The following is a 24,719-nucleotide window of genomic DNA, read 5'->3' as shown; positions in this document are numbered from 1 at the left end:
CCTTGGAGAAAGCCAAGTATCAAACAAAGTAATACCCTTCTCCACACAAAGTGACTGTCGCCTAGTTTTATGAACCTCTGAAGACTGCGTCCTTCGGGTCTTCTTCCCCGGTGGCCGCTGTGACCACCGCCTCTCTTCGTGCCATCATCACTGCAGCACCCACCCTCAAAGCCAAAGACGGACACACACTCTTCTGTAAACACTGGGACGGATGCTCTTTATTTCTCTAGTCGATTTTGCACAGAAATATGAGAATTTTAAATTAGAGTTTTGGAAAGACGAGAATCTCAAATTCTTTAGCTTAGAAAAAATTTTTTTTAATTAATTTTTTAAGAGTTTACTTTTCAGTAATCTCTGCACCAACCGTGGGGCTCCAGCTCACAACCCGACATCAAGAAGTGAAACTGCTCTACTGACTGAGGCAACCAAAGCACTCTGAGAAAAAGACTACAAAGTGCTCTTCTTGGGGCCCCTGGGTGGCTCATTTGGTTAGATGTCTGACTTCAGCTCAGGTCATGATCTCCCAGGTTGTGAGTGTGAGCCCCGCGTTGGGCTCTGTGCTGACAGCTCAGAGCCTGGAGCCTGTTTTAGATTCTGTGTCTCCCTCTCTCTCTGGCCCTGTCCCACTTGTGCTCTGTCTCTCTCTTTCTCAAATAAACACTGAAAAATTAAAAAGTGCTCCTCCTTTTGCTTCACTTTATAAGGATTTTTTAAATGTTAATTTTTGAGAAAGAGAGAGAGAGAGAGAGAGAGAGAGAAAGGGAGCGTGTGTGTGAGCAGCGAAGGGGTACAGATAGAGAAGAAGAGAGAGAATCTCAAGCAGGCTCCAGGCTGTCAGCACAGAGCTCAACCTGTGGGGCTCGAATCCACAAACTGATCATGAGCTGAGTCGAAATCAATAGTTATATGTTCAACTGGGCTACCCAGATGCTCCAAGCTTAATACACTTTAAATAGAATTTATTTTAATCAGGGCAACAGAAGAGATCTCTACTCAGGCTTTTTATGTTTAAGCATACAGTGCTGTCAAATGAAAGGTAGTAAGCAAACAAGTACCTGAGTAGAGAATTGCTAGTGGGTAGGGTGTGAGTATAGTATGATGCACTGTACTGCTCAGGTGTGAGAACATTTGCCTCTGGCTACAGTTGACTTAACCAGAATTATGGTATGACGTCATGGGGGTAGGGAGACAAGAAATGCATTTGTGATGTGACGGCTGGCACGTGGTTGGCTTTCAGTGCTTAGGATGAGTTCAAGCTTTATTTTCATGAATGAGAAGTTGGTAGACAACATTTAAAGTAAGAGTAACATTAGCATTTTTTTTTTCTTTACAATACGGAAGGAAAATGTTTTTTTGGTCAGCTAAAAAGCACATGTGCCTGGGCACTGGGAGCAAGTGTTTTACAACCAGCCTTATAGGATGATTTGACTTTTTAAACTATGTACATGTATAACTTCCACAAAAGTCAGAACTCTGTTTAAAACTTCCACAAAGAGGGGTGCCTGGGCGACTCAGGTGAGTGACCAACTCTTGATTTCTGCTCAGATCATGATCCCAAGAATGTGGAATCCAGCCCTGCACCGGGGTCCATGCTGGGCACGAAGCCTGCTTGGGATCTCTCTCTTCCTCTCTCTCTGCCCCTCCCCTGCTCTCTCTCCTTTTTCTTCTTCTCTCCAAAAAAAAAATATATATATATATATATATATATACACATANAAAAATATATATATATATATATATATATATACATATATATATATAAAATGAACTTTTTCAAAACTTTTTTTAATTTAGAGACTTGGTTTTAATAAGTCTGATTTATAGTTTTTGCCTATAAATTTAACAGGAGCTCTCTGGTCTGCCCCTTCATCCTGGGGAGGCCCTTACAAGAGCTGTATCCTTATTTCCTAGAGTATCTCACTTCTTTCTCACTTTACACCCTCATTTTGGTGGAGCACATCCTCTAAAAGCTTTATGCGCAGGACATGAATTTTTTTGAAAGGCTTTTCTGTTTGAAAAATTTTATTTTGACACTTAATGGTTACACTAGGGACAGAATTCTAGGCTGTTAATGTTTTTCCTTTAGAAAATTGGGAGTCCTGTTCTAGAGCGTTTTGTCTTCCAGTGAAAAAGTCTCAAAGCATTGGAACTCACATACTTCTATGTGACCGGTTTCTCTTCTGCACCCACCCCCCATCTAAACTCATCGTAATGTACCTTAATTTGCATGTATTTTCATATATAATGGACTTTTTCAATTTAGAAACTCATGTTTTTCTGTTCAATTGGAAGTTTCTCTTTAATTGCTTCACTGATGATTTTCTCCCTTCTGTTTTTTTGTTTATCCTATGTTTGTTATGTCTTTCTTCTCTCTTCTCTCTCCCTTTATCTATTAAAAGAAATCTCATTATCTAGATGTTGGGTCTCCTGGCCTGGTCCTTTAATTTTCTTTCTTATTTTCTAAATCTATTTTATGTGATACTTTTTGGAATACTTTTTCAATTTTATATTCCAACCACCTTATTTTCATACTTTAACTTTCAATTACACTTTTTCCTTTGAATTACGTTTTCCTAGCTCTCTGAGATGTTTCCTCCACCCTATGTAGTCTCTGTACTCACAGTTGTTTTTTTCCCCCGGCTGCTTATTTAGATCTCTGCTTTCATTTTGATGCTTTCCTCAAATGTTCGGTGATTGCTGGCTGTGTGCTCACGTCTAAGAGTGAGGTAGTACAAAGGCAACTTGAAGCTGTCTGTGGATCGATGGGTAGGTCTGTTAACTCTAGGGTTTACAGAGGTCATTCTTGGGTAATCCCTGGGCCTAGACTTTTAAGCCTTTTTTCTTGGGCTGACTGGATTTCCCCAGAGAAGAATCCTCCTTCTTATAGAGGGAGACAGTCTGGTTTTAGTGTTCTGGGAACACTAAAGACAGCAAAAAATACTGCTGGGCTCCATGTTTACTGAAACTCCGAGTCCCTAGTGCAGAGAGCCACCATTTTACCAGGATAAATCCTGGAGGTACAGGTTGGAGATTTGGGTATATAATTGCTTCTTAAATAGACTTTCAACTGGTTCTCAGTTTTTAGACTTTTTAAAAAATATATTTATTTTGACAGAGAGAGAGAGAGAGACAGAGTACGTACGAGTGAGCATGAGCCTGTAAGGGGCAGAGACAGAGAGAGAATCCCACACGGGCTCCGTGCTGTCAGCGCAGAGTCCAACTTGGGGCTTGATCTCATGGTTCTTGAGTCCTATAACCTTTTCCCTTCCTCTACCAATTTTCAGAGATACCTAGCACTGCTAATTTCTATACTTTTAGGAATTTTATGGATTATTTCTTGGCTTTCCCCATGATCAATTTTGTACTGAGCCTTCCTGGATCTGTCAGTTATCATTCCCCCATCTGATTTCCTGCTTCCCAAATCTCTGTAATCTCCTTCCTAATTCTGTGTCCCATGGGTTTACATTAATGGGGGTTTCAGGAGCAACAGGGGTAAATCAGGAGATCAATATAACATCTCATATCTGATATGCTTTAATTACTTTTTTAGTGATATTTCTACTCAGCGTCTGGGCAGGTGAATTGACAGGGACTAAGAATCTAGGTGACGAGGCAACTGAGGGGGGAAAGCTAAGAAGGTCAACTGAGAAAGCTGGGGAAGTCAATGGTCAGGAAGCCCAAGATCACCATCTCTTTTGTCTAATCATCAAGCAGAATGGCTCTAGTCAACTTGCAGGACTAGTCACATTATATTTTGACAGCAACAGATGGACATGGAATCTTGAGTACTGCTGGGTAAGATTCCAGTGATGCATAAAATTTTGCTGGCTTTTGCCCACTGAAGTTATCCTAGAGTTCCTGAATCCATCTGTTATATTGCTTTCTAGGGCAATGGGAAAATGTGGGATGGGAGTAAGAAGATGGAAAGGCAAGATTATGGGATTAAGAGAGAAGACTCCTTCCTCCCCTTTATAAAAGGCCAGAATAGGGTATGAATGATGATTGTGAACATGAAATAGAATTTGACTAGGGGAATAATTATCCTTTCATATCTCTACTCCTATAGTTGTATACAATAAACTTATTTTCAAGCAAAAACTCCCTGACATTAAAAAGACAATGTGACACATATTAGAATGTTCAAAATCGAAAACAATGACATGACCACATGCTGGTGACAATGTGGAGCAACGAGAACTTTCATTCACTGCTGGTGGTAATGAAAACCGGTACAGCCATTTTATTTTTATTTTTTTTAATGTTTGTTTATTTTTGAAGGAGAGGGACAGAGTGTGAGTGGGGGAGGGGCAGAGAGAAAGAGAGACACAGAATCTGAAGCAGGCTCCAGGCTCTGAGCGGTCAGCAGAGAGCCTGATGTGGGGCTCGAACTCACAAACTGTAAGATCATGACTTGAGCTGAAGTCAGACGCTTAACCGACTGAGCCACCCAGGCACCCCTGGTATAGCCATGTTAGAAGATAGTTTAGCAATTATGTTGTAATATTTTTAGGTCTGATCACAGGCAACTACAAAGATAAGACAGTTAATTTTATGTATCAGTTTGGCCTATAGGATGCCCACATAGCAGGTAAAACATTAGTTCTGGGTGTGTCTGTGAGTATGTATCTGGAAGAGATTAGCATTTGATTCAGTAGGCTGAGTGAAGAGACTTGCCCTCAAAAATAGTAGGCATCAGCTAATCCACTGGGTCCCAAATGGAATAAAAAGGCAAAGAAAAGGTGAACTCTCCCTCTCTTCTTGAGCTGAAACGTCCATTGTCTTCTGCCCTTGGATATCAGAGCTCCTGATCCTCAAGCCTTTGGACTCTGAGATTTCCACCAGAGGACCCCTTTTTCTCGGGCCTGCAGACTGAGACTGAATTACACCCACCTGGCTTTCTTGGTTCTACAGCTTGTAGATGACTGATGGTGAGACTTCCAGGCCTCCATGACTGTGGAAGCATATTCCTGTAATAAATCTCCTCATATATATCTGCATTTGTATTCTACTGGTTCTTTTTCTCTGGAGAACTCTGACTAATACAGAAACTTCTACCTGATAGGTCACAGGGGTGAGTGGTCCACCCCACACCAGATGTGGGGCATAGCCAGTGGACTCTATTCTCTGAAAGGAGATGCAGTCAAGGTCTTGGGAAACTTAGCCAGCATTATCTTTCACATATTTATATTCCTAGCCCTGGTGCATTCATTCCTAGGTTTCTTTATCTGAGCTCTAGGTCCTTTTCAGGTGCTTCAGCCATGACCTCTCCTGGGGGTTGGAAGGACTCTTACAGACATGTTTCTTCATTTGACCTAGTACCTTTCCACTCAACCTCCCAGCCTTGCTCCCCAAAGCATGGCCATCTCAGGGTCCTTAAACTGCCAGAATCTTTTGTTCAGGACCCCTTCAACAGTGAGATGACACCACATATATGTTGATCTATCTGACCCTCAACCAGTGTGCCATTCCATGGTGGAATGAAGCAAACGGAGTTGACATTTTCTCCAGTTTTTGACTCTTGCTAGTAGCACCACAGTGATTCAAGGCTTAACGCTTCCATTTTTGACTTGTTGCTCTAATCGGCTACTCTAATAGTTCAGGTCTCTCTTCTGCCCAGCTCAGCTGAGTTCCTGACATTTACCATACTATCTGGCAGTCATGCTCCTTGATATTTACCTACATGAAATGAAAACTTACATCCTCACACAAAAACTTGCACACTGATATTTGTAGTGGCCTTATTCATAGTTGCCAAAACTTGGAAAAAACTAAGATGTCCTTTAGTAGGTGAGTGGATAAACAAACTGTGGTGCATTCAGACAATGGAGTATTATTCAGAGCTTAAAAGAAATGAGCTATCAAGCCATAAAAGACACAGAGAAAACTTAAATGGGTATTACTAAGTGAAAGAAGCAAATCTGAAAAGACTATGTACTGTATGATTACAACTATATGGTATTCTGGAAAAGGTAGAACTATGAAGACAATAAAAAGATCAGTGGTTGTCAAGGGTTACAGGGGTCAGAGAGATGACCACAGAGGCATTTTAGGGCAGGGAAACTATCAGATAATACTATAATGAAGAACAGATGTCGCCACACATTTGTCCAAACCCATAGAAGATATAACATCAAGAGTGAATAGTAGTGTAAACTAGGTACTCTAAGTGATAATGAGGTGTCACCATAGGCTTGATGATAACAAATACACTGCTGAGGTGAGGGATGCTGAGAATGGGGTAGGCTGTTGTGTATGTGGGGGGATGAGTATCTGGGAACTCTGTATTTTCCACTTAATTTTGCTGTGAGCCTAAAATTTCTTTAAAAACTAAGGTCTACTGGGGGCACCTGGGTGGCTCACTGGTGAAGCAGCCAACTTTTGATTTTGGCTCAGGTCATGATCAGGTCACATTGAAAAGTGTGGCTCTTGAGTTCGAGCCCTATGTTGTTGGGCTCTGAGCTGGCAGCAGGGAGCCTGCTTGGGATTCATTCTCTCTCTCTCTTTTCCCCAACCCCCCAACTACCTCTCCTTCTCCCTCTCTCCTCCTCTCCTCTGCTAGCACTCTCTACTTCTCCTAAAGTAAATAAATAAACATTTAAAAAAGTCTATTGGGAAAAAAATCTAACCATAAAAAAATGTGCTACTATGATGTATCAGCCTGTATTAGTGGAGTTTTAGATTTTTAAACTAAAATATAAAGTAATATAAATGGCATTTGTAATTCAAAGGGTTATATTAATATCCATATCTGAGATGGCCATAAAGTGACTGGCAATATTTAATGTTTGAGTGAGAAGAGAGCTGGCAGTCAGGAAGTGCTTGAACATGCCTTTAAAAATAAGACCACCAATTTGTGTTTTGATAAAAAAAAAAAAAAAAAACACCTCTGTGACACATTACTATGTAATTTAAGAGAGGCTTTGTTTCTTAGTCCCTGATGTTGGGGAAAGGTTTTCCAGAGAAGACAAATACATTCAATTTGTAGCTGAAATAAATTGTAGTTTGACACTAGCATAATGATGAGCATGCTCTTAACAAGAAAATAGAGAAACAGAAATGCTGGGGTAGGGCAGACGGAAACACTGGCGGATAAACAGGTAGTGGATGAAGAGTTAGCAGAGATCTATAATGAAATAAAAGGGAACAGTGTCAAACTACCAAGATGACAGTTGCCACCCCAGGCCAGACAAAGAAATGGCTAAAGACTCCCTATAGGAAACCCAAGACAATTACAGTATTGTGACATGTTATGTTGGCTAAAAAACAAGGTAGAAGTGGGTAGAAGTACCAAGAAGGTAAGTTTTCCATTTACAAAGTATTCAGAGTGAAGGTAAATTAAAAGAGACAATAAACATTTAAAAGTTACTTTCTAGTTAGGAAAATCAACTGTTAAAAGAATTCAATTACAGTATTTTAGCTATTAATACAATTTATAAGACAAATAAAAGGTATGGTACACTGTAAACTAGCGAAAATGTTTTTCTTGGGGCTAATAAAACATCAGATCAATAAAAAACAGATGTGAAAAAGTTTAGATACTTTAAAAGTAGACAATGCTTTCTTTACAAAAGTCACATTGAAAAGTGCGTTTTAAAACACCTATTTGAGTTCACATTCTAGGAGTTCCTTGGCACCTGTCTTCTCAGCAATTACTACAGACGTATCCACGCCTCCATCTCATCCCAGGTCTCCAGGGTTCCCTTCCATCTGAGGTCACCCCAGATACCGAGCACATGAAAAGCTTCAAGTGCTTTGAGGGTTAGGGAAGAACTGTAACATGTGGTTCTGGTCCTGAAGAGCTAAACATCTACTTTTGAAGATGGGACTAACATGCAAGATGGAACAACATAAGACAGAGCATCATTAAATGCTATGCTGAGTTGTAGTGATTAAAATCTTATAGGAACGCAAAAGAGAGGTCAGTATGGGCTAAATAATTGGTGAAGGTTCGGGAAAAAGTTGTCTTTCACCAGGCTTGAAAACAGAAGCAGAGTTTGGGTAAATGGAATCAGGGGAAGTAGGAACCACATGAGCGACTTTATTTCAGTACAGAATAAATCAGTAAAAACAACAGTGCAATGGGAGTATAGGTATTAATAAACTATTACAGGAGTAATGGTTTGTGATCAGATTTCCTTATTTCCTAACCTTTAACGTATAGAAGCTTAATCTACATAATCTAGCAAAGAATAAAAAAAAAACCACTTCTTATGACACATAAGAAAGTAAGCCTTTTGGGGTGCCTGGGTGGCTCAGTTGGTTAAGCATCCGACTTCGGCTCAGGTCATGATCTTGCGGTTCGTGGGTTCAAGCCCCAAGTCGGGCTCTGTGCCGACAGCTAGCTCAGAGCCCCGAGCCTGTTTCAGATTCTGTATCTCCCTCTCTCTGACCCTCCCCTGCTCATGTTGTCTCTCTCTCTCAGAAATAAATAAAAAACATTAACAACAACAACAAAAAAAGTAAGCATGTTATGGTTTGATTAAAATGTTTGGGATTATTCAGAAATGGATGCCATGTATCTCCCTCCAGAAAAGCAAAAGTTTCATTCAAAGAACAGCCATCTGACCCTATCATTTCAATGATTAAATTTTAAAATCTATATAATGTTCATATTGTTATTTTTCCCAGTATGAAATTTTATTAGTACTTAATAAAATTACGATAGGGCTTGAGGAACAGAAAAAGTGATGTGAGAACCAGCCTGTACTAGCCCTATGGTCTTGATCTGGCTTCCTAACTTCTAACCATGGGTGTTGGGCTGAATTTTTGAAGCCTTGTAAAGAATGCGATGTTGATAGGAAATCTATTAAGTGGTTGAATACTATGCTTGCCTGAAAAACTACTTTTAAAGTGAATGAAAGCTTTGTTCAAAGTACTGAAAGAAAATGATAGGAATACTTTTGTTAAAAACTAAGTATGAGATGCTGGCAGAACACTGCTGGGGCAGAACATGAACGAAGCAGGGCTCTCAGATCCAATCTCATTTGACCACACCTGTGATGCTTTTAAGTCTCTACCCTGAATCTCTTCATACTCTGATTTCCCCATAGTCTCTTCCTGGCCATGCTTCCCTCCCTACATATTCCAAACCACTCTTTTTTTAAATTTTTTCTTAATGTTTTATTTATTTCTGAGAGAGAGCGAGAGCGAGAGCGAGAGAGAGAGAGACAGCGTGAGCAGGGGAGGGTCAGAGAGAGAGGGAGACATAGAATCTGAAGCAGGCTCCAGGCTCTGAGCTGTCAGCACAGAGCCCGATGCGGGGCTCAAATCCGCGAACCATGATATAGTGACCTGAGCTGAAGTCGGACGCTTAATTGACTGAGCCACCCAGGAACCCGCAAACCACTCTCTTAAAACTGTACTCAACACAGTTTTGTAGTTTTGTACTCAACACACTCTCCATCCTTTTGCTTCCCTTCAGTTCTGCCTAATTCATTTGGACGTGGGCCTAGCTTGGAACCTAGATCATGATCTCCTGCTCCTGTATGCCTTGACTGCAGTGTGTGGCTCAGAAAATCCTAACCTTGAGGCCTGGTTCTATTGCCCACCGTGAGTCTCTGCAGGATAGGATCTTTAACAGCTAGACCAGCTGGTCCTAGCCCATGGTCCGCCATCTCTCCCACACTTCCCAGGCATCCCCTAAGCTCCCTAACCCTACCACACCTCACTCACAGCAGACAACCTTGCCTCTTCCTGTATCAGACATACAATTCTTCCACTTCCCATCTTCTCCACCTATCAACTAGTCTACTTCTGAAACCTGCCTAGTGTCTGCAGCCAGGACCTGCAGCAACTTTTATTCCTCTTCCGTAGGACTCCTCACCTCACTCCATTGCCTCTAGGCCCTTGTTTCTTCAATTATTTCACACAAAAAATATTCATCAAGATTACTATATACCAGGCCCCATTCTAGATGCTGGGGTATGGCAGGGAAACCAAGACAGAAAAACTCTGGTCTCTTGTTGGGGACAGGGGAGTGGCTATGAAGAAACAAAAACTTCAAGTAAACAGAATAATTTACCTTTTCATAGATCTCATCAATGAAATGGGGAAAAACTAGTGTTGATCCTTGAGGGACCAACTTAAGACTGGTTGAGAAGTAAACCCTCAACTGGTTCCCCCCAGCCTCCAATGAGCGCTCGTCTTATTCTAAAGATAGCCATGCAACTCTCCTTGTCCCTACACTAACCCCTAGTACATCTTTCTTCATCCCTGCTCTGCTGTCTTTGAAGATTGCTCTACATGTGCTATCTCTACATTCTTTCCTTTTTACTGAATTGATTTTTTAAGCTGAAACTGTAAATACATATAGAAAGCAACAGGAACAATAACAAAACTATAGAGAAAGCTATTATACTTTTCAACTGTCTAGTTACTCTTCAACCCATCACAATCCAGCCTCTGCTTTACCACTCCACTAAACCACTTGGGCCAAGTTCATGGCCATTTCCCCCTTACCTTACCGCACCTCAGCACTCTCAACCCCCAGTACTTCCCTTGGCTCTGATAACACAGCTTTGTGAGGTTACAACACATACCCTTTCTTCTCTGGTGCCTTAAACACTGCTGTTAAATGCAGAGTTCCACCTTTGTCTATCTTCTCCTTCTATAAGCACCTATCTCAGGTAGGCTGACCAAGTAATCTGATGATCCTTACAGGAGGTCTTTGAGAATGCAAGAGGGCAGGTTAGGAACATTACTCTTGATTAGCAGGATAAACCAAGACTGTCCCAAACAATCGGGATATATGGTCACCCTATTCTTATGAGGTCACATCCAGTATTATGGTTCTAACTAACACATACCTATTATACATTTGTAAAACTAAATCTGTAGCCTTAATATTGACATTGAACTTTACTTTCCAAATCTTCAGGTTATTATTTCTCACAGATCTCACATTCAGTAGGGCCAAAACATAATAATTTCCATTCCTAAAACATGCTAATCCTTGTTTCCTATCCAAGTTACACATTTTACCTAGTCACTCAACTCCCCAAGGTGGGGACTGTTTTAGACTTCCTGTTCTTCCTCACCCATATTTAGTCACCAAGACATGCTGATTTAATTTTGAAGATTTCTCCAATCTACAGTTTTCCCCTGAATAACTGTCATAACCTTTTATCTGGATTGCTCTGCTTTACTCTTTCTTGTTTCCTTTGCATCTATTCTCCACAGTGCCATCAGAGTCATCTAACAATGACAATACTTCTGCTCTGAACCCTTCAGGGGCCCCTATTATTTACAGGATAAAGACTTTCATCACGACCCTATCCCTCCCTGTTCATTTCTTTGGTCTCGTAACCTGTCGGTCTCACTTTGCACTCTAATAGCAAATGGCTATTCCTTCCACCTGAAATTCAGATCCCTTTATTTAACTTGCCAACACCTACACCATATTCTCTAGTCACTCACAGCGGACCCAGAGGAGATTTCAGTGCTTCTCCTTTAAACTTACATATTGCCTATCCATACCTCAACCACAGCACTGGGTATGGTAGTTTGAAATTAATTATGCCAGTCTTTCCTACTAGTTGACAGACTTCCTGAGCATAAGGGCAGTGACCCTAAAACTTAATAGTCACCCTATTTTTAGGAGATCTCATCCACTGTTACGGATTTTAAAAGGCAAATTAAAATAAACTCGCCTAAATACTGAAAGGAATAAATGACTTAATTATCCCTGGATTTTCCCACATGTGCCCATACATTTTATAACATCAGTAGATGAACTGAAAGTGTGTAAGGGCTTCAACTGCCAAAAATTTGCCTGTTTTATGAAATTGATTTCAAAATGTAGATCTTAGCATACGAGACAGGATGATTAAATTACAAAATATACAGTTGTGATATACCAAAGTTAAGAAAAGAGCAAATACTTTGGGGTGCCTTGGTGGCTCAGTCAGTTAAGCATCCAACTTCGGCTCAGGTTGTAATCTCACGGTTCAAGGGTTCCAGCCCCATGTCAGGCTCTGTGCTGACAGCTAGCTCAGAGCCTCAAGCCTGTTTCAGATTCTGTGTCTCCCTCTCTCTCTGCCCCTCCCCTGCTCATGCTGTCTCTCTCTCTGAAATAAATAAAAACATTAAAAATTGTTTTAATTAAAAAAAAAGCAAATACTTAATTGTTTAAGACTACAGAAAATCAGAATATATTTCCATGGTTGTTTGAACTGGAAAATTTTGTGAAAATATCCCAAACCATTTTTCTAAAAGAGGGTACTCATTCCTTTTGTCTTTTTAATTACATTAAAAAAATATACTATGTTAAAATGAGAGAGCAATATTGAATATCCTAAAATTTAGTATCCATCAAATCTACCCAAACGTCTTTCTCTACTTTCCAGATGTTAGCTCTTATAATTTCCATGTTCTTATATGATTAGCTCTGACTCAGAAAGAAGGAACTTTCTACTTTGTCTGTCAAAACCCAAAGTATCTGACCTTCAGGGCAGAGAAAAAAAATCACAATTTTTGGATAAAATGTGGTGCTCCTGTCACTTATTCATTCAAGTAATTTTGGGGGAATTAAAAGAGTATAAACTAAAATTTTAAAGAATGTTATTAGCGTTACCAGAGGCATAGCAAGAGCATCTGGCGCAACTGGTATTCAATGAACAAACACAGAGAGCCACAGAGCCGTGTAACAGTCAAGATTACGAAGGACGCCGAATAGTTTATGTTCTACTGACAAAGTCCTACTCTGATGATAGTTTTTTTATTTCCTATTTAATCATCACATTGTGCAATCTTTCCTAATTACACTTTGGCTTACAAATCTTGTTTTGTGAACGGTGATTTATTTTTCTTAGAAGGAAAACAATCTGAGGTATTTCGAGATTTAAAACATGCTCTGATATTTTCTTCAAGCTGAAGACTACAAGACTACTCACAACAGATAGGCACTGGCTTTCCAGCTATGGCAAACGTCCTAAGGTGGATCTGATGAGACAGGAATACGTCTACCATTTGGCAATCTAATGAGAAATGCGTTTGGCCATAATATAACTGAGAAAAAGTTAAAATATCTTTAAATGTAATATTTATTTTTTATTGGCAAGTTGTTGACACTATAAAAATAGCTCCAATTGCCTGATAATATCTCTGAATACTCCCTACCTGTCAGAAGGTGGAGCTCTAAACATATCTGAAATACTGGCTTTTTCTACGTGCTTTTCACAAATGTGTGTAATGAGGAGATTAAAGCAGGAGTGAAGTCTTTGGAAAAATAGTTCTGAAGAATATTCCAATTCTCTCAGGATAAAATCACCCACATCTCCCAATATGTACATAGTTAACTAACAAAAAGATATTTAGTATGCTCCTTTGAAACTTCAGTATATTACCTACTATAAAAAGCTAGGTATGGTAATTCAGAATAAAAGCTAAAACATGTTTAAGAGATAAAACACATTTCAAAACTCCAGACCACCTACTTGAATGTAGGCAAGATCATTAACACTTACAAGCATCTCGGATGTAGAGTAACATGGCTATGAAGATATAGTCAACTAAACTCAGGCTAAGGCCATCTGCAAACAAGGCGTCCCAGACCACCAGAAGATCCTGCAGGGGGAACTCTCGTCCAAATAGTAGCCGGACCCACCGTCTGGAGAGAAACAAAACCAAAATTCAGAAAACAGTACTTTTGAGAGCAATACGAAGAGGAGTCATTTTCTACTATAACCGTGAAAAAATTGTATTTTTTAATTGATCACACTGAGCAAATATTACATACTGAAAATATAATACAGTATAATCCAAGTTTTAAGCTTTCAGATGAATTTTGTCATTTTATAACTGGGCCACAATCGTTAAAGTTTATTCCTCCATGTAGAAAACACTATCAGGATATTTGAAAAGGGCAGAAAATTTTCATATTTAATAGAAATCCCAAACTCAAAATGCAAAGAAGACAATGAATGCACACTGGTCTGACAATCACATCATATGCAAGGTTAGGATTAAAAAACAGAATTTTCCAAAATTTTATAAACACTCCTGATTTGTTGTTGTTCACTGGACTTTTGCAAATGATCGTACAACAAAATAACTATAGCTAAACAGAAAACTGCATTCTCACATTTCACTCTTTGAAATAGTCACTTTAAAATTAAATGTGGGAAAAAATAGGTATCCTTTTTTTGGTCAAGTGTAGGAGTTATTTTAAATGAAACAAATAGTGATACTTTATTTTTAACTTTAGAATAGATATACCTTACCAGTGAGGTTATCTTTTTAGGAGTGTTTTAAAATACACAGTCATTCCTATGGCCAGGAAAATGGGACATCCGTGCTATAAGTAGACATAATCGGCTTACAGGAATACTCAACAAGGTCTGTGTATAATTATATGTCATAAACAGTTATACTTTAAACTTTCAGTAAATGCCTATAAGCTATTCATAAGTAATTCTTACAAGAAAATTAAAATAATTTACTCTGATATGCTTTTATCCATTTACTCCTAATTTTACATAACGCGGTTACAATTTCCTTACATAAGACTTTCTCCAGGAATTTCAGCTAGAATTCTGTGTGGTTTTGGCACATAACAAAGAACCAAAAATTCCAAATTTCGAGTATACCAAATAGTACAGAATAGAGGAAATTCTTCAAAAATTAGTTAAAGGAGATTACCTCTTTGCAAAATTAGAAACCAAATGTAATCATCTGTAGGGTTAAAATGAGCCCTCTCCGCCAAAAATTTCAAATATTTTCTTCATATTTAGGAATGAATCAAAGTTTTGACAATAAAGAGTATAATCACACATACATATCACAGTTATTAGGAACCATATGATCAAATACTTAAGTTTCATTCATATTATCAAATTAATCAACAGATTAAATTGTATTTACAATTACATCTTAAATTACGATACTCAGTTTTTCAGGAAAAAGATTTAATCCTAAGTAACATTTATCTTTTTAAAAGTGTAACAGTATCCTTTACAATTTTTACCTTTTAACTCTCACTCCACTGCTAATATGAGAGGTGTCTAAAAAATAAATATTTTTTGGTCTAATACTGTTTGTAGTTATATGGCTGCGGGAAAAACCTTACTTCTCTACACACTTCTAATTCTTTCAAATTACAAATGCCAATATTTGCTGTTTTAAGAAGTACAAAAATATCTCCAAATTAAATAGGTTGTTCTTCTTGAAATGACAAAGAATCAGTGAGTCCTTCAAGGAGTATCAGGAGAACCAGAGAACGAGCAAATCAAAAAGTACCTGGATTCAACCATTTTAGGGACCTGTTTAAAAACAGGATCTTTAAACTGATAATTATATATGTATTATTAAATGAGTAGAACAGTTAGAATGTGGTCATTTATTTAGCCAATACAGCTGGAAGAAAACTTCAATGAAAAAAGCTGATAAAGATCTAAAGTGTAACATGCTGACTGTAGTTGATAACACTGTTTTGCACAATCCAAATTTGCCAAGAGAACTAAAATATCCTCACCAAAAATAAATGAACGAATGAATCAATTAATAAAGTATGTGAGATGATGGATGTGTTGATTAACAAGATGGGAAAAACCATTTCATAATGCACACATACAACAAATGGTTACAATGTACACTTTAAATATCTTATAGTTTTATTTGCCAAATTATACTTCAATAAAGCTGAAAAATAAAAATAAATAAAAATTGTCTTGGTTTCTTGTGGGGATGAGCACTGAGTGTTATGTGGAAACTAATTTGACAATAAACTATTAAAAAAAAATTGTCTTGGTTTAATGGATAGGCAAAATTTGGCATTTTCAAAATATAAAATTCTGACATTTAACTGACCCTTCCTGGGTCAAATCTAGATATCAGTATGAAATTCAAGAATCACACCTAAATGATGGTAGTAGCTACACTTGAGGTGAGCATAAGTATAATGTATAAACTTGTCCAATCACTATATTGTGTACCCGAAGCTAATGTAATGTGTGTCAGCTAAATTCTAATAAAATAATTTTAAAAAATAGAAAAGAATTACACCTATAAAATTGTACTCTGACTTGAACTCGCTTCTTTCATTCACGGAGGTCATTTTAATACTTTCCTTATTTGAGAAAGCCCATTTAATAGCTATGGTTGGTACATCCCGAAAGACATTACTTTTGGTTAGCCTTCTTATTCTGTGTGTTCTTCCTGCTATCTCCCATTAAAAGCAAAACGACTATTGAAAAAAGCTGACATCATCTATCATGCTATAATAGACATCACTTAGCAAAAAAGAAAAAAACTGAGGAAAGTTAATAGATACCACACAGAATGTAATACTATCTTTTTGCCCCTTGCTTAAAGCTCAAAGTCCTCTCTTTTTCTTATGGACAGTCACATTGTTAGTTTCACCACAGATGGTGCTTCAAGAGCAAAAACAAAACAAAACAAAACAAAACAAACAGAAAAAACCCCCCAACACTTAGCCTCTCTTTTTAAAGAAATCACATATATTTTCCTATTATTCCTATAACAAAATGCCTAGCTACTGCTCAAACTTCTCATGCAACTTTCCTGCTTAACTGGGTTGTGTTGACTTAGCTTCAACAATGAGCCCACTCATACCTACATGCAACCATCTCGGCTGTGGCACTGTCAGGAGGGACAGCTGTAAATATCTCATTATCTACAATGAATAAAACATATCATCTAAACTGCACAGAATATAAGTCTTCAATGCTTTTAGATTCAACGTGTAATCTGTGGTGTTCTGCTTTATAAATGTTTCACAGTGCTTTATTTTTGAAGTTTCACCTTGCCAAGCACACTGCTAAATAATTCCAGGGCAAGGACCAAATCGTGTGTGTGAGTGAGTGAGTGAGAGAGACGAAGACAGAGATAGACCAAATTGTGTGTGTGTGTGTGTGTGTGTGTGTGTGTGTGGGGGTGTGTGTGTGTAGTATATGGAGAACAANGAGAGAGAGAGAGAGAGAGAGAGAGAGAGAGAGAGAGAGATCCAGAAATTTCTTTGTAAAGAGCTCTGTACACTTTGCTAAGTGCTCTATGTGTTTACCAAGGTCTTGATAAACTCACTATAAAGCCACCTATCATGCTACTGAGAGGCAAAGGTATAGCTAAATTGAAAGTACAGGCAGTGATCTTGTTAGTGGAGGCATAAAAATAATTCAGGAAGTGGAAAAAAAAAACAGAAACACATAAGGAAAAGAATTTATTATTAGATCCCTGGCATGTTCCTTTTATATAAGACTGCTAGTAAGTTGTACATGCAAGATATAAAATTAAAGCAAAACCCAGTTTCCCCTATTTTATATGCAATTATAGAAAAATTAAAGCCAAATTCTCAAAATATTTAAGTAGTACTGTATGACTAATGGAATGCTTTGGGACCAACAATGACCTTATCAATAATTTAATCATTTTAATCCCTACTGGATTTAGTTCATACATATATTCACCACACACAAAATTTCCTGTGCTATTTTGGGCTTTCTTCATTGAGCTTAAAAGCCAAAGAAAAATTCCGTTCTTTATGGAATGAGTTACCAACAGAAATTATTTCAGTAAGCTTTTGTATTCTTAGAAAGGAAAACTTACTCGAAGAAATGAGGTCTTATAAAGAAGTCACTCCTAAAATTAACATGCTTTTATTGCAGTTAAAAATATTTAGCGCAAGTTTAACTTACATTTAAGGGTAGCATTAAGGCTTTCTTTTCCCCTTAAAGATAGCTTCAGTTTAATTGCTTGATACTATTAATCTTGTTTTATGTATGTTACACCTGCAGACTGCAATGCTCATAATCATATGCATTTTATCACTTGTGAGAATACAATAATTCATATTTTACCAGACCGACTTAGTAATTAAAATCTACAAAAATAAAAGAGACCATGTGGGGTATTAAATTTAATAATAAACCACCCAAAGACAGGACAGTTTCTATGTCTGCACTTATACCACGATTCTCAATTTAAAATTTCTGTGTAATTAAGCTCCTATCCCCAGGGGATCAGTTACCCCTGATGGTATTATTGCTTGGTGAATGACCCATGGAAACGCCAAGAGAAATCTATTTTTTTAGCAGTTTATGAAAATGACCAATTTGAGGTTTAACTAAACATAGCCTTCATCCAACATGGCTGGAGGAGTTTAGATGTGCAGAAAGAAACTTCTATTATCTTCATTTGCTTTTCTTTTTACTTTAATAACCCTTTAGTAAGATATAGGTATAGACAGCTTAGAAGAACAAGTATAATAAAAAAGGTATATTTGATTTAATTTAACAAACATCATAAATTCATCTCAAGCAACCTGTGATCACCAAATGATAGTGATAGCACTAGGCAACCATACTGGAACACTGTCAGAGATTTTTGTTTAATGATCTTAATTTTGCTTTTTTGCTTTCTGTTCACTTGGACTTTTGAAAGCTAACAATTAATTTTTAAATAGCCCTTGCCTGGGGTGCCTGGGTGGCTCAGTCGGTTAAGCATTCAACTTCGGCTCAGGTCATGATTTCACGGTTTGTGGGTTCGAGCTCTGTGGAGCGCTCTGTGCTGACAGGCAGCTCAGAGCCTGAAGCCTGTTTCAGATTCTGGGTCTCCCTCTCTCTCAGACCCCTCTCTCTCTGACCCTCCCCTGCTCACACTGTCTGTCTGTCTGTCTCTCTCTCAGAAATAAATAAAAACATTTTAAAAAAATAAATAAATAACCCTGCCTGGTAGAGGATAAACACAGAATCCAAACTCTGTATTAACATCAGAGAAAAACAGCAGCAAACCAAGTGTTCATATCCATGGATGGCTGCTCCGTGAAGACGTTGAGGCTCTTATTTGGGTTCCTTTGTACTCAGTTCTTTTAAAATTAATTTACCCTCACTTTTCCTTTACCTCAACTATGTGAAAATAGTCTTAAAATTAAAACCAAATATTATATTATAATAATTAGGGTCACAAGGCATTCTCATCTTTAATTTTAACTTCTTTGAAGAGCCACAAAAGATGGAAGCCAAAATAAAGCATTTTTCCCAATTTCACATTCTTCTAACAGTGCTGCAGAATATATTATTGGAAGATGCTTTGCCTGTTTATTATTATTTTTTTCTTTATCTAGTACTATTTCAACTTGGTCCTCTTAAAAATGTTTGGGATCTGTGTGTGTTACAGAAAGATTTGAATATTTCAAGCCCATTAAACTCTGCTTCAAAAATAAAAGGAACAGAAACTCTGAATTGGTTATTATCTTTAAACAACCTGAATGTGCTTTCTATGGGCTCCTTGTAATCCATGGGTTGAACCCAGTTTGAATTTGGCTTTCTGGGAACACATGTTAAACTTAATTTAACTTCCAAAGGATATGTATGCACACTGTTAAAAAGTACATTTTTAGGGGTGCCTGGGTGGCTTGGTTGGTTGAGCGTCTGACTACGACTCAGGTCATGATCTCACTCACGGTTGGTGGGGTCGAGCCCCATGTCGGGCTCTGTGCTGACAGCTAGCTCAGAGCCTGGGGCCTGTTTCAGATTCTGTGTCTCCCTCTCTCTCTGACCCTCCCCTGCTCACGCTGTCTCTCTCTCTCAGAAATAAATAAGATATTAAAAAAAAGAACATGNCCTCCCCTGCTCACGCTGTCTCTCTCTCTCTCTCTCTCTCTCAGAAATAAATAAGATATTAAAAAAAAGAACATTTTTTAACTTTGGGGAAAATTCTCTTTTCCTTTCAGAGGGCAGTACATAGCCCTTTATTAAGGAAGGTTTCTTATTCCCAAAATAAGTTCCTAATAATTACCATCCATTCCTACTATAATTTATTCTCCTTGGCAAATGTTTGAAGCTGTTTTATCAAAACTGTAATAACTCTTTGCAAAAATAGTCTGAATGGAAGATAGAGCTTGTGTATCTGTTTTTCAGAGGTAGAAGATGCTCATGAGAATACCGAGCATAGAAGATGAGCATCTTATGTTTAGAGGCTGTATAATCTTGGAGTATTCTCTCTCTCTCTCTCTCTTTCTCTCTCTCTCACACACACACACTCATATACCACTTTAAAAATTTTTTTTAAGTAGGCTCCATTCCCAATGTGGGGCTCAAACTCATGTACCTAAGACCAACAGCCACATGCTCTGCCAACTGAGCCAGCCAGGCACCCCCAAACACCCCTCTTTTTTTTTTAATGTATACATGCTATTTAGTTTACAAGTATGGCACTTCAAGGGCCGAGTAATTTTAGGATGTGTGATTTACCAGCAATTCAAATAAAGCTAGTAAAAGAGATGGTATAACTTCAATATAGATTTAGTGGTACGAATAGGAAGTGCTCTCTTTGAGAATCCTACTGTATATTCCAACCAGTATGGAGTTAGAATCTTACCTCTACCTTGAGAAGACTATGGGGGTAAAAGTTGTTGCTGAGATCTGATTTTTTTTTTTTTTTTTTAACCGTATCACTTACTTGGGCTCCACTACAAGTGAGTACTACTGGCCATCTCCTTGAGAAAACCACTTGGAAGCCACTACTGCCTTATAAGAACATGAAGTATTAACGTACATTTGGTGGTCATGCTGGGAAAATTAATTTTAGGCTCTGTGAATACTAGTCTTTATTCATACTACAGACAATTTTACTTCTAGAAAGACTGTAAATAGGCTTTGTTCTGTCATTTTACCTTAGGAAAGGGAATTATGATAAAATCAGTCTTCTAAAAGAGCATAGAGACAATTGCTAAAAATAATTGCTTCCATCTTCCCTAATCTGAAACTCATTAAAAAACAAAACTTGTGTTACTTTTTTTTTTTGTCACAGACCATTTCATATACCAATAGGATCTTAACCTCACTAAGTAATACTTTTCAACTTCCTTTGCATAAATCTCCTAACATATTTACACACGTTGTTGGAAGAACTGACATGAGGCATAACACTAAGCTGAAAAATAGCATCTATGCGACTTAGGAAACAAGTAAGACCACAAATCTGTACGCTGGTAATATGTCAGAAAAAAAGAAAAGTCTGGCTGAGTCCATTCCTGAAAGGAAGCAGTGGTGCTTGATTTCTTTTAACCTCTTATCACTTATCTATAGCTGCAAACACCCTCTGGGATTAGTTTTACTGGCTCTGTCTTCCTTCTCTTCTTTGTGATCCCATGAGTCACCCTGACCCTGCCGGCTGCTCAGAAGCTAGGACAGGTCCTTCACTTAGAGCTGATGTTTGGAGGTTCCATTTTCTACTGGTGTCACTGCTTCCCAATTACGTTTTCCAGAGATAAAGGCGCTGCTATGCACATTGCAGCTGAAGGGTTAGTTACTGATAGTTTGGTTTGGCTTCTCTCCCTTCTCCAGCAGATCACAAGCTCCTTGGGGATATTCAGTATTGGACATAAAGTAGGGTGTTAACAAATTTTTATTAAATTACTATGAATCCTCCTCCCCAGTCAGCTCTTAACCAGGGGTCTTCTTGAACTCGACCCTACATTCTTGTTCTCTCACAGGTTTCCTAGCTGCTGAGTAGACATTTCCCTAAGTGGTTGTTTTTGTTTTAAATCTCGGTGTGTAGGGATCCCTAGATACACACATTAAGTAGTAAGAGATCACACCTGTGTTAAGAATTGATCAAGACCTCCTAAGACTTCCTGGACTTCCCCCTACATTTCCTGAGCTCTGGGTCCCTGCTTGCTCATACCTCAGATGCTCCTGAGCTGGAACCTATGTTCTATTAAAACCTTTGTACTCTTAAGTACCATTGTAGGGCCAGGATCATCTCCTAGGAGCTTGTCAGAAATGCAGGCTCCTAGGCCTCTAACATAATCTTACTAAAATCAGAATCTTCATTTTAATAAGACCTCCAAGGGATCAGTATGTATACTAAAGTTTGAAAAACAGTGGCCTACGTGACAAATTCTTGTTTCCTGTCCATTTTAAAGTGCCAGCTGTCAGGCTCCTCAAATCTACCATGCATTCATACAAATTGTTATTCCAGGAGAAGAAAAGGCTTAAACTATTGAATGACTCTTCTAATTAGAGCAGCAGTCTCACACTTTAGCATGTATCAGACTAGCCTGGAGGGCTTATTAAAGCACACACTGCTAAAACTCATACTCAAACTTTTTGGATTCTGATTCTGAGATTCAGGTGGGGCCTGATAATCGGATCTTGAACTAGTTCCCTGGAGTATAGCTGGCGCTGCTGATCTGTGTGCCACAGTTTAAGAGAATCAGTATATAGGCGATTCTGCTTTCTTTCCACATCTCCTGAGCTCAGTCCTGGATGTGGGTCTTCAAATCAGTTTACTCATATGTTCAGTCACTGGGCCAACAACCACTAAACATCTACTGGCTGGGGCAGAAAGCACACAGAGCCCAACACCTCTTAATATTCTGTCTCTGTCAACATCTATATCCCCCCACCTTCCAAAACAAAAACCACTATTAAAACATTAGCCAATAAAAAGGAGAGACATAGACATAGGAGGCAGGGAGGCCTCCCAAAGGTTGGGAGAAGCTAGGCCACTTGGATTTTTTTTTTTTTTTTTTAACTCTCAGTGTATTATAAGATGAAGAAATGCCAAAACAAGGCTATAAAAATTGTGACATCTTAAATGCTAACATTTACAAGTCAATGTTTTTAAAACGTAAATTTACTATGATGGATAGATATAATCTCATTTGAAGGCAGAGTGAGCACTCTAAATTTGAGGCCCTTTGTGCTTCCTCCTGAGCTAATGGCTTTCCTGGGCCTCTTGTGATTGGTTCTAATGAGGTAAGAGAGTTGGGACATGACAGGACATGGCTGATTAGCTAACTGCAAAGAGACAGAGCCCTGGAGAGACGTGGCTCAGTCCTGGGTGTGGGTCCTCAAATCAGAGAATCCCAATGCCATCAGGACCCAAAAGGTCATTCTCTCATTTCCCATGCAGAAGCCGTACAATACTGGGAATCTGGCTGAATGGTCATCTCTTTGATGATGTTTCTGCTTCACCTGTAAGCTGTTCTCATTCTAAGGTTCTGTACAATCAACTTGCTCGACACATCTGTCTTTAGAAGAAAAAAAAAACCATGCATTTAAAATACAAAATAAAATGAAAATGCAATGGTCCCAAATCTTTGGGATGTTGCAAAAGCAGTTCTAAGAAGGAAGTTTACAGTGATACAGGTCTACCTCAGGAAATTAAAAACAAAAACAAAAAACAAAAAACCTCAAATAAACAACCCAACCTTACACCTAAAGAAACTAGAAAACAAAATAAAACAAAGACCAAAGCTAGTAGAAGGAAGGAAATAACAAAGGTTAGAATGGAAATAAATGAAATAGAGGCTAAAAAACAATAGAAAAGATCAATGAAACCAAGAGCTGGTGCTTTAAAAAGATAAACTGATAAAACTTTAGCCAGACTCATCAATAAAAAAAGAGAGAGGACTCAAAATAAATAAAATCAGAAATGAAGAAGAAATAACTGACACTACAGAAATATAAAGAATTGTAAAAGAGCATTATGAAAAACTATATGGCAACAAACTATGTACCCTAGAAGAAATGGGTAATTTTTTAAAAATGCACAATCTTCTAAACCTGAATGAGATGATAATCAAAACACTCTCAACAAACCAAAGTCCAAGACCAGATGGCTTCACAGGTAAATTCCATCAAACATTTGAAGAAGAGCTAATATCTATTCTTCTTACATTATTCCAAAAAATTGAAGGGTAAGGAATGCTTCCAAGCTCATTTTATGAGGCAAGCATTACCCTGATACCAAAATCAGACTAAAAAACAAAAACAAAACAAAACAACAACAACAAAAAACCCCAAAGAGTCAAAAAACAAAAAGACTGCGGACCATTATTTGATGAACATGGATACAAAAATCCTCAACAAAATATAAGCAAAATAAATTCATCAATATATTACAAGGATTATTCACCACAATCAAATGGGATTTATTCTAGGGATGCAAGGGTGGCTTAATAAACCAATCAATGTGATATATGACATTAACAATAGGAAGAATAAAAAGAATTTACAAAGGGGAAAAGATAGTCTTTTCAACAAATGGTGTTCGGAAAGGTATATGCGACAGAATGGAACTGGACGACTTTCTTATACTATACACAAAAATAAACACAAAATGGATTAAAAACCTAAATATGAGATCTGAAACTACTGAACTCCTAAAAGGAAACACAGGCAGGAATCTCTTGAACATCAGCAGTAGCAACATATTCACGGATATGTCTCTTCAGGCAAAGGAAACAAAAGCAAAACTGAACTATTAGAAGTACGTCAAAATAAAAAGTGTTTGCACAGGAAAGGAAACCATCAACAAAATAAAAAAGCAAACTATTGAATGGGAGTAGATATTCACAAATGATGTAACCCCTAAGAGCTTAATATCCAAAATACATAAAGAACTCGTAAAGCTCAAAACCACAAAACCAAATCATTCAATTTAAAAATGAGCAGAGAACCTGAACATTTTTCCAAAGACATACATATAGCCAACAGATGTGAAAAGATGCTTAACATCACTAATCAGAGAAATGAAAATCAAAACCGCAAAGAGCTATCACCTCACACCTGACAGAATGGCTAGTATCAAAAAGACAAGAAATAACACATGTTGGTTAGGATGTGGAGAAAAGGGAGGCTGCCTATACTGTGGGAATGTGAATTAATGCCCTGGCTGTGGAAAACAGTATGGAGGTTTCTCAAAAAAAAAAAAAAAAAAAAAAAAAAAAAAAAAAAAAACACAAATATACAAAAAAC

The 24,719-nt window shown here is 37.9% G+C and overlaps 1 protein-coding gene across 1 annotated transcript in view; it reads right to left on the bottom strand.

Moving 5' to 3' along the window:
* The window catches only part of TBC1D5 (TBC1 domain family member 5), a 536,447-nt gene that overhangs the window by 126,761 nt on the left and 384,967 nt on the right, over positions 1–24,719 (bottom strand). The window contains exon 16 of the mRNA XM_077750881.1: positions 13,464–13,606. Coding sequence (XP_077607007.1) covers positions 13,464–13,606 — 143 coding nt within the window. The remainder of the gene's footprint in view (positions 1–13,463; positions 13,607–24,719) is intronic.

The sequence above is a fragment of the Crocuta crocuta genome, unplaced genomic scaffold, assembly GCF_008692635.1.
Source record: "Crocuta crocuta isolate KB4526 unplaced genomic scaffold, BGI_CrCroc_1.0 scaffold279, whole genome shotgun sequence".
Taxonomy (NCBI): domain Eukaryota; kingdom Metazoa; phylum Chordata; class Mammalia; order Carnivora; family Hyaenidae; genus Crocuta; species Crocuta crocuta.
The sequence above is the reverse complement of the archived record's forward strand: the minus strand, read 5'-3'. Positions and strand labels throughout refer to the sequence as shown.